General features: G+C 34.3%; 1 protein-coding gene across 1 annotated transcript; it reads right to left on the bottom strand.

Annotated features, from left to right (window-relative positions):
• Positions 1 to 201: 201 nt before the first annotated feature.
• LOC145102071 (uncharacterized) lies at positions 202 to 4118 on the bottom strand. The gene is made up of 2 exons (XM_079039410.1): positions 3496 to 4118; positions 202 to 614 (listed from the first exon to the last, which is right to left on the bottom strand). Exons 1-2 carry the CDS (start codon positions 3802 to 3804, stop codon positions 447 to 449), a joined length of 477 nt encoding a protein of 158 aa, XP_078895536.1. The 5' UTR covers positions 3805 to 4118; the 3' UTR covers positions 202 to 446.
• Between the last annotated feature and the right edge of the window lie 7300 nt (positions 4119 to 11418).

Below are 11418 nucleotides of genomic sequence, written 5' to 3'. Positions count from 1 at the left end.
ACAAGAGGAGAAAATAACGAACGTTAAAGCCCATTGATGATAAAACATTAGAACTTCTAGAATGGCATATACACCAGTACAATACGAGCCTTTAGCAATTAGCCCATTACAATGCCGATTAAACTTAAACTATTTCAAATTAAACAATCTATTTTTAATCGACTTTAAATACAGTTAAGACTTAAAACCAAAGAAACAACATAAGAATCGAAAACGTAAAAGTGTATTTCCGTTTAAGAACCGTCAACGCAAGTCAAAAACAAATATTAGCACATAGTCCAAGGTCATTTTCGTAATTTCACAACTAACAATATTTACAAAAACAAACCCATGAATATTAGGGTTATACTCTATTAACTCATGAGCCATGGATGGAGAATCAAGCCATGCACTCTTCAAATTCTAGCAATGTATCTTAAAAAGAAGACAAGGGTAAAATGGGAATTTTAGCAATTTGATTGAAAATTTGAGCTTGAAGTGAGCTTCGGATACATGACATGTGGGTCCGGCGACCATGGAATACGCCCTGAAGGACACGGCACTGGTTGAGCTATGAACGTTGGAACATGTTCGCCTGGCATCAACACCGAAACCTCTCTTGCATTTTCAGATATCTAAAATGAATAAACAATAAATATTAAGGACTTTAATATATACTAATTGATATACATATGTCATCATTACATCATACGCTATGTATATCAAATATACATATAACTGATTTTAATAGATAAATGATAGTTTAACTAAAAAAACTTTAAATTATAAGAATAATGCTAAAATGACTTGTACCTTTCAGTATTACAAGTTATATGTGCATGAATGTATTTATTCTATAATAATCAATTCATGGGTAATTAACCCGAATATTTGTTTAATTGATGGTAAGCAACTTATCGACATATTTTAAGATAGATTAATCTTTGTAGTTTTGGAAAAATAAATTATATTTTCGATGATTAATGTATGTAATAGGTTGGTTTAGCGCATAATAAGGTTGAAAACGACAAATAATTTGGTAGTCATGCACAAAGATTGAGGAAATATGAAAGAATATTTTACGAGGATAGATACAAAAATGTTGAAAATATATGACAAAACAATGTCTTGATTCATTCGATTCCCCAAAATACGGGTAAATGTTGGATTAATCGGATCCCGACAAATTAATAATTGGGTAATAATATAACATGTTTCAATAGGACAAATGTATTCATTTTTATAATACATAAGTGCGTAGTAAGTTGTATGCCTCGAAGACTTAAAATACTCGTTAAGTACAATTAAGATGACTCGAAAGATTCATCCATGTAGCCTACATGCCATTTTTGGTGAGTTTGTTTTTTTTTTTTTTTAATTACGTGTTGTCTATCTATATATAATAATATCCAAAATAATTACTTATGTTAGTATTTGTTATGTTTTGTCATATGTCTTATTAGAGGAGATAACTTCATCTTTGTTATTTGTTATCGATTATTATCTATTTGTTATGTTATTTGTTATTTGTTATCTATTATCAATTATGTTATTTGTTATTTGTTATGTGAGATAGTCTTATTTTGTCATATATGTGTTAAGTATTAGAGGAGATAAGCCCCACGGAAGCATGTCATGTTCCTATCCTAATCTTGCCAACCAAATATAGCACAACTCCATGAAGCCAAAAGAGAGTTGGGGCCTAGAAACCAGCTAACAATTTGTTGGATAATTATGGGGTCATCATGCAACTATCAAAATCAAGAAAATAGTATAACAAGGAACATGCACATGCTTCCTTATAGAATTAAAGAAACCCAAAAATGCCCCAATAAATTCAAACATCACCCTTCCACTCCCCTCACCCTCTTGTTTTGTCTTGTGGGCATTCTATAAAACCATATCCCTATCACATCAAGTATTAACCATCTTCTAAAGTTTATAGGAGAGTAGCCACTATCCAAGTGGACCTCAAGAAAATGACAAAAAGTTATATAATATTAATAACTTTTGTCACTTTTCTATAATTTTGGAAAAAGTATACAATACTAAACTCTTTAGTTAGAGCATATTTGTAACTTATTATTATTACCAATGGAGTGGGTGATATATTTTTATTATTATTTTTCTAACACTTAATATTCATCAGCCATTTATATATTTGTTACCTATTTATATATTTCTTATAGTATTACACGTAATCCGTTATTCTTAACAATATTTTTATTTTATCTATCATAATTATGTTTTATATTTGTATCTTTATTATTTTTTATTAATGTATAAATATTAAATATACAAAAGAAAAATTAATATTTTTATAGAAAAATATATTTAAAATGCATTTATCAAACCGATCAAAATGACACCGATGACAAATTCACCTAGATAGAAAGATAACTTTAACTGATGTAACAAAAATAAATAAGCTTTAAAGATGGTTCTTGAAAGTCTTCTGAAAGTACAGGAAGAATTAACTATGAAAGGGTTCTTAAAAAGCCTCGTACTATAGTGAATTCAAAAGGGAAAAAAATTAATAACCTATATACAACTTTTTTCACTGAGAAAACGACTAATTAGAAAAACAAAAGAAATGAGGTCTCTTCAATATATAGCTTAAATGCCCATAAAACTATTTACTTATAGGTTTCTTTAAAATAGCATAACCACACACTCAGATATATGTTTTAAAGTATATATATACAATTTGTGTGATTATATATATAGAAATAGAAATGAGTGTAATTGTAATGTTCTGTAATAAATGAGGAAAAATAAATAAGAAGAGTTAAACAACCAAGGGCCCATAATTTGAGAGTTGCGATACACAAGAGAGACAAAAAAGGCATGTACAAGCATGGCCTTGTCTTAACAAAGAGGGCCATGACATGTTCTCTCGATCAAACATATACTCCTTTTTTTCCCACCACAAATTAAATCATAAAAGAAAATTTTGTTGTTGCCTTAAAGAAGCAAATCAAAAGGAACAACATAAACTTTTCAAAAAAAGCTCCAAAAACCCCACAAAAAGAATGAATTTTGTACGAACAAATATCTTTCATTCTAGACATTTCACAAATAATCGAACAAACTTATATATATCTTATCAAATTACCATTGCAAATGCAATTTTCTAAAGGTATTATAAAGATCTTTGCTAAATGCAAGATTGACAAAATTTTGTTTGATTTAAAACAAAATAATGTGATATATATCTTTGTAAAAATAGATAAACGCGCAAAAAAGAGCTTTATTTGTTTTCTCAAGTAAAGAGTACTAGTATTAAATCTTGAAACTTTATAAAAGTTAAAGAATTCAGAAAATGCACAAACAAACGGAAAATCAAGTTCATCACATGTTTCAGATTTCCAAAAAAAACACAGAATTAAATTCAACCACAAGTTCAAGAAATAAGAAATATTCAATTTTGTATGCAAATTTCTCTGGTATTTTGTTTCAAGAACTTTGCAAAACTTGAAGAAAATTCTACTTCGAACGTTTATAAAGTGAACTGACCTTGAAGGAGGAGTTAGCAAGTTTTGAATTGAAACCCATCTGAGAACCAACATCTCCGGCAGCATTCCGGCCACGAGCACCGCCACCGCCGGGAGACAGCACCGGCGACGTGGTTCTGAGAAACCTCTCAAAAATGGCCATAACAAGAAACATGGAGATCAAGATGGCAGTGGCAACAAACCCAAAAGAGATTGCATTTACAGATTTATCAAAATGTCTCCAATGATCATCTCTTTGTTCTTGCGAGTACAATGACGGAGCTTCGGTTGGTGGCAAGAAACCCATTGGATGAGCATCATCTCGACCCATTACAAACTAAAACACACTGTTTCTTTATAATATTTTGGTTGATGTTGAAAGATTGAAATCCGTTGGCTTCGGATGGCATTATGAAAGCATGTTAGGGTTTGAAAGTTGGTGTCCAGCCTGAAGATAAAGATTCACAGGGATGAAGATGGAGAGCATGTGAAAGTGTGAAACTTTACAGATGGGGTGACTGAAGGTTGAAAAAGAGAGATTTTGGGATTTGGGTGAGTGTGTGTTCTTGTATACTTGTTGAGTTTATGGGGTGGGCTTTTTGAGAGAAGACCGAAGGTGGGAGGCGTGTTCGGTGTAATATGGTATAAAGCTTGTTTGATTTTTTTTATAAAGGTAATACTGTAATAAGTACTTTTAATTTAGTCAAAATTATTAAATATTTTAAAAAAGTTAAGCACAAAAATCATTTAAATTGTTAACAATTATAAAAAAGAAAAGGAAAAGTTGGAAATAATATAAGCAACTATTATCCGAATTCTATTTCGGTCATAATATATCTTGTCTATGGCTCCTTAAACATTTTTCTTTTAATTTGGTAATTTTTTTACGACTATTGTTGGATTCAAGCCTTCAACCAAAATTATTTCCGCAAAATTGCGTCAAAAAAATATAAACTTATTTATTTGGTTAATCTTAGACTTGAGAGTATCTAGACATAGAAACTCTATAAAGCCCATGTGGCTCGGCAAACACCACATCAGGTGGTGCTCCGTATGCCGAGTTTTTATGTCCTTTTTGACGCATTCTTGTCTTTTCTTTCTCATTGGAAAAACTTGACAAAGGTGAAGGTTGCGGCAAGTAAGAGAGAAATCTGAAGTGAAACTCGACACCCATGGTCATAACCTTATAAACTTTTTTTCAATAAGTATATATATATATATATATATATATATATATATATATATATATATATATATATATATTATGCACTGTTGTACATTGAATCAATCACATACATAAAATGGTTGACGGAGATAATGGATATTTTCAATCGAGTCAAACTTTAAACCTAAAAAAGTGGAAATTAATTGGAAATAAATTAATAAACCCTATACACACTTTCTATTTTCTTCACACAATCAACACCTCTATCGTCGTCGTCATCCTTCCTCATATCCATCTATAACATCCAAAAAATGCAAATTAAAATTTGGTTTTTAAACCATTCTTTAACACGTCGTAATCATGTCAAATCAATCAAAATGTATCACAGTAAAAATATCATCAGAGTATATAATCCTAAAATCTCATAATGCGGAAAACATAGGCAGATGCGGTGCCTTTCAGGCTCGACCCTTCCCTTTCGAGTTGGAAGTATCTAAAACACAAATTGAAAACTACAAGTACAAAGCTTAGTGAGCTTCCCTAAAATACCTCATACCATACATACATACATAACAGTCAAAACATAATCGGGTCTATTTCACCCCTTCGGTATCTTTCAATTGGTAATGGGTCTATTTCACCCCCTTCGGTATCTTTCAACTGGTATCGGTTCTATTTTACCCCTACAGCTAAGCTTAGAATCGTATCAGCGAGATTCATGAAGACAACAAGCACATGCAAGCATAATAATAAGTGCCACAAAGACTACTGTCATTCTACAAACATAATCCATTAGGTCGGCATTGGTTCATTCGACAAAGGAGTACAATGACGGAAAACTCACCTCGCAAAGCAGCTCAAAAGTCAACACGCTCTCAAAATCCCACAACATGTGCTAAACGCCACCTAGATAATCACACAAGGCAAGACCTTAATCTACCTATTATCAGCTGAACAAAAGTCGACGTGCGAAAAGTCAACCCTCACAGTCAACGGTCAAAGTCAACAGCTAATGTTAACTATAGCGACCACCACGACGTGGTCTTCCTTGGCCACATCGTGGCCGCATACGACGAAACGGTCGGGAAAATCTTAGCATCCATGTCATGGTGGCCTAGGACCACGCCGTGATAGCTGGGGGTTCCAACAACTTAATGCATTAAGTTGTTTTCTTATATTTCAAAAGCTCCAAAGCTCAGATCTGGTCTAAAATGTGATCTAGAAGGATAAAGTTTCTAACTTTATCTATTAGGACCACCCAAAAGGTCCAAAACCCAAATCTCTAAGTCCCGAAAGGATTAACAATGCAAGATCTTAACCAATAAGCACTTATTCCATAAAGTCCGAAGTCCATCCTTTTTGGAAGTGATTCTTGTACCAAAACTAACCTAAACGTTGGTCATGTGTTTCCCTTGGGGACATGTGTATTTTATATAAGGTAGCATGAGATCACTTGGTTTGAGTTATTGGCATGGTTTTTAATTTGTTTGTATTCCTTAAATTGGAACAAGAGTGTAACCGCCTATCTCATTATCTAGTTGTCTACGCCCATATTTTTGCCTAAATTTTTCTTTGGTAGCCGCCTGTACTATGAACGGAGGTGTGCGTGACAGAAGAGTGTGATCGAGGTTGGGCTTGGGTTATGGAATCTCAATTCATGAAGTTCATTTTGAAGGTCTCGAATGGTTTGTCGGGTGGAGGTAAGTCTGAGCTTATACGAGATTTGGATGCAACGTGAAATTCTTGGATCGACCATCATTATGCTTGTGGGAGCAGTGGGTTGATTTATGTTTCAAAGTTTAGTTATAATATTGGATGATCAGTTGAATGGAATTTTCCTATTTAGTTTTGTTCTAATTGATTTTGCATTATGAATGGAGTAATTATCTTTGCTCTAAATTGCATGTGTGATGGAGTTTGTGGATGTTGTGTGGAATTAGAGCCTCTCGGGTATATGGTTATCAGTGGTTGGGATCAAGTAATATTGTGCAAGTTGGTATGTATATCAAGTATTATATTGTTTTCAGTTAGTGGATCGGGGGGTAAACCCAAGTGTTGTATTCGGTTAGTGGATCGGGGGTAAGCCCGAGTGTTGTTATCAGTTACTGGATCAGGGGAAAGCCCGAGTGTTGTTATCAGTCAGTGGATCGGGTGTAAGCCCGAGTTTTGTTGTCGGTTAGCGGATCGGGGGTAAGCATGTGTGTTTTCAGTAGATAGCTAAGCAGGGTTGTCGGAGCTGAGTAGGAGTGTAGCCTAGTTTTGTATGTGGCCAGTTGGTTCTCGTCGCGATGGTGCACTTATGTGCAGGTTAGCATGACGGCCAATGGCAAATGAGGTTTAGAGTCGATCAAATTTGTTGGTTTTTGGTTAGTTTGGTTGATGTGAGGGGTTGCATCATGAAGTGGAAGCGAAAGTTGATTTCGAGGATGGAATCTAATTTAACTGGGGGGGATTATAACATCTTGTTTCCTACCATTTATAGGCCATGGGCTGGAAGTCGATTGTGTAAGGCTTTGGTCCTTAAAGAGGAAAAGTTTAGTACTTGTGGAAGGAGGTAATGATAGTTAAAAGATTTAACCCTTGAATTGTGTTTTGGGCCAAGGGTAAAAAGGGGAAAGTCATAGGTCGGGTTCTTGCATGAAATATGGATTTTTGTTCGATACGTTTTTAGTCCAGAATATTTATATAATACTATGGGGCTCTTCCAAACCTTTATGTGGATATAAAGATCGTCGAAATCGGAGTTAAAATGAAGAAGTTATGACCGTTTGAAGTTAGGACAGTTTGGGTTAAGCCACGTACGTTGGGCATACGGGGGTGTATGTTGGGCGTACTAGACAAGACCAATCGCTGAGGCCCAACCTAGTAGGTTGGGCGTACACGATCAAATGCCAAACCCTAATTTTAGGGTTTTGAGCCCTATTTAAGCTCCATAACTCCCTCAAACCCCTTCCATTCTCAGCCTTCAACACTTCAACGTTCTTCCTTGAAATCCTAACCCTATTTTGAGCCGTGTGAGCAAAAAGAAGGTGTTTTTAAGTGCTTTTTAATGTTCTTGATGCATCTTGGAGAAAAAGGAGCTCATTAGAGAATTGTTGGTTGCATTGGAGTTTGTAGATCCAGATCTTGTTCACCTTGATCTTTCTTCTGGAGATATAAAGCTTGAATCTTGAAGATGCATTTGTTAGATCTAGTCAATTTTGGGTGTTATGAGCTTTTGGTCATTTTAGTACATAAAGTTTAGATCTTGAAAGTGTGTGACCTTGTTATGGATAAAGTTGGAAACTTTATCCGTCTAAACATCATATTGATTCATATATGAAGGTTGGAAACTTGTACTTAATGGATTAAGTTATAAAAGATGCACTTTTGGTCCCTTTGAGACTTAAAGACTAGATCTTGGTTGTTGGGACCATTCTAATGGATAAAGTTAGAAACTTTATCCATTATAGGGCCATTAAGAATCATAACAATGTAATATTGGTCGTTAGTTCCCTTCCATGCATGAGCTAGGATGTCTTAATTAGTTTAGAAGTTAGGGTTTTTGGTATTGAGCACTTAATACCCATGAAAGACCATAAAGTTGGAAACTTTATGGTTAAGAACAACATTTGATGACTAAATCTGGAATTTGGACGAAAGAGCTTAAGGAATTAAGCTCTTAATAGAAGGGAAGGACACAACTAAGTACGTTGGGTGTACCCTAGGTATACTGTGCGTACGAGGTCAAAGACCTCATTTCTGGTCAAGGATCAAGTACACTAAGCGTACAAGCTAAGGCTGAGTTGACTCAGATTGACTTTTGACTTTTTGACATTGACATGTTTTTGACCAAGTTTGACTTATGGGTATTTTGATTATGAGTTAATTTTGGTCATGTTCCAATGAATAGATGATTGGTAGAGCTGATATTCAGAGCAGTGTCCTGTTTAACGATCTTTTCTTACTGAGATGTGAGTTTTCCTCGCTATATTGTGGGTCGAAGGCACCAATGCCGACCCACTTGGTTATGTATCATGGTATATAGGATGTTGTTATCCTGTAGTGATTTGTGGTAGTGATCTGTAAAGTTGCCTGGTTGTCTGTTGACTGGTTATATGTTTATTTGATGCATATGTGGACATAGTGTGGTTGGGTTGAGATTGTACTGCTTTGTGCTACCAGTCAACAAACCCGATGCAATCCAACTGGGAGATTATGGGTGAGGGTAATCCAACTGGGAGGATGTGGATCCAATATGTGATATGTATGGCAATCCAACCGAGAGGTTGTGGGCCAGGGTAATCCAACCGGGAGGTTGCGGACCGAGTATGATGTTGGGTTTTATGTACTATAACACTCCTATGGTGCACATACAACCCTAATGCTTTGGATCTAAGTTTTTTCTAGTTATACATGCAACAAAAATTATCCAAACTAATTCTTGATCAAAATTAATTAAATAATATGATTTCTCAATTAATATATTATACTTATAATATATTAATAAATCATAAATAACCTATTTCTCAAATATCCATCCTATCAAATTGCCCTGGTGAATGCAACCCAAAAGGACCATGCTACTCTCGGTTCAAGTACATACCAATTATAGTTATGGGCTTAGACACCTAATCCAACAATCTCCCACTTGGATAAGTCTAATAACTATTATTGCAAGTATGACTCCAAAATCCGATTAGCAATCGTAGCTATCAAAAGCCGTTGTCAACTCTTATCAATAATGCGTCCATTAGATAAGGGATCATATATTCCTCCATTCTAGATATCGTATGGACATGAGACATGGATTATAATCATTCTCTCTGTCCATGTGTTGTTTCCCAATTTCGATTTATGACGACCGACTAATTGAACAAATTAAATCAGCACAGGCTTGGCCAAGCGCTTAGGATTGTCATCACTAAATCATCGAGGGACTCACATATATCTCTTTTATCCCTCTTAGGGTAAAAGGAACGGATAAAATTCAACTCATATGCTTGTTCTATTTACTCATCAAATCACACTGCAGCAAAACATTGCTATGTCTTACCTCATTACCTACTTCCAAAGTATGATTAACTATGGATGTTTGAATAATCATATTATTTGGGAAGTCAAAACATGCAAAGTGAAACACAAGAATAATCTAATCCAATATGGTCTCAAAACTTTTGAGTATAGATAAAACACTTTATTATGTAATCGCCATATTGATTATACATCATTTATTGTATAGTGTTTCGATTAATCAACTTAACACTTGAATTAAAACAATAGTTATCTCATGCTCCAAACATGCACACTATGTTTACCCATGATCCTTACTTTGTGAAATAGATCAATTGAAAACATTTCAATAATGCTCATTTCATAATTCCAAATCCTTAGTGTAAGAATACCTAATTCTTACCACTATAATAGTGTGTTAGATTCTAAACTATCATGCAAGGATTCCTTTTGTAATGTCATGGTATAAAGTCACAGAGACTTTGCCAATGATATTACAAAACTTTCCACTGGAGATTGATAAGAAAACAATTCCAAGGAAGCGAAGTCTCAAATTCAAAGTACACTCCTTCAAACATCCTTCTTGCACAAAAGTTTCTAACCTACACATAGATTCTTAATATCCAACCCAAAATATGGATACATTTCCATATTTTCCATATGACAACTCATTATTAAGAGAATCCCGTCTATTCATAATAATGTCAATATGGTTCATCCATTACTATACTTCTAACTGTCCTTAAGCAACCAATCCTTAGCGAACCTTAGATCGTCCTTGACAGTTGTTTAACTACCTTAGTCATGTCCGATTCTAATCATTTTCCCTCTTAATTCCCTAGGCATTTGGAAAAAACAGAACACATGAATATTATAGCATATGCAATCGATCCTATACCCGAAGCATATGAGATACGATTCATAATGTCTTTCATAAAGACATGATACTTGACCAGGCTTTTGCTATAATATTTCCATATATAGAATTTTCAATGTTGAAACATTTCAATATGATATTCATATATGCTCATGACTAAGTTTGATTAAAGTTCAATCTAAACTTTTAGATTTGAAGTGAAGTATCTCCCTTACTATAGCGAAACAAATTTTCAAACTTTGCAACTTTGCAAATTCGAACCTTGTTTCTTATAACCAGTATTGCTAACTTGCAACACTTCACATAATAATCATGCTCCCACTATCATGATAATTATATTCTTACCAGCATAACACTTATGCTCCCACTAGCTTTGACATGTACCCAGAAATCAGTTGGACTTCTAGAAATCAATACTTATTCAATTTCTTTCCAAATTTCAGATTTCCGATACGAGATGCTTTGATAAGCCTTTATCTAAGCTCATACACCTTTTATAAGAAACCTCATACGTGTGTCTAAACTATTTTAGAATTTACAACAATAAGTCTTGAATGTTCAAACTATTTGCCATTGCTCACAATTCGAACTATGAAGATGGATGTCATAATCATAATCAAATTTGAGAACGCAATTAACACAACTGCTATCTCCTCAAAATCTACTTAGTGAAAGTGTTTCCACATAATAATTTTCCTGAATTGGAGAGAAACCTTTGTCACTTAGATTTTATGGTGTATGTGTTCCTGTCCATGTGAAGATGTCATTTCCAACCATTATTATTAGATAAGGACTATGGCAGATTCAAACCTATATGGACTGAACTTGTTCAATCTTAATTTCTCCCCACTTGGCAGCACAATGGCCTACCATGTCTTCCAAGTTGTTTAGCAGATCACCCTTACTGATTA

The sequence above is a fragment of the Lactuca serriola genome, chromosome 4 (genome assembly GCF_051521515.1).
Source record: "Lactuca serriola cultivar US96UC23 chromosome 4, Lser_US96UC23_V15, whole genome shotgun sequence".
NCBI classification, from domain to species: Eukaryota; Viridiplantae; Streptophyta; class Magnoliopsida; order Asterales; family Asteraceae; genus Lactuca; species Lactuca serriola.
The sequence above is the reverse complement of the archived record's forward strand: the minus strand, read 5'-3'. Positions and strand labels throughout refer to the sequence as shown.

Excerpts from the sequence above, each read along its gene's own strand:
- LOC145102071 (XM_079039410.1), bottom strand. The coding sequence starts at position 3,804 with ATGGGTCGAGATGATGCTCATCCAATGGGTTTCTTGCCACCAACCGAA. Across the intron at positions 615-3,495 it reads TTGCTAACTCCTCCTTCAAG|ATATCTGAAAATGCAAGAGA; the intron begins GTCAGTTCACTT and ends TATTCATTTTAG.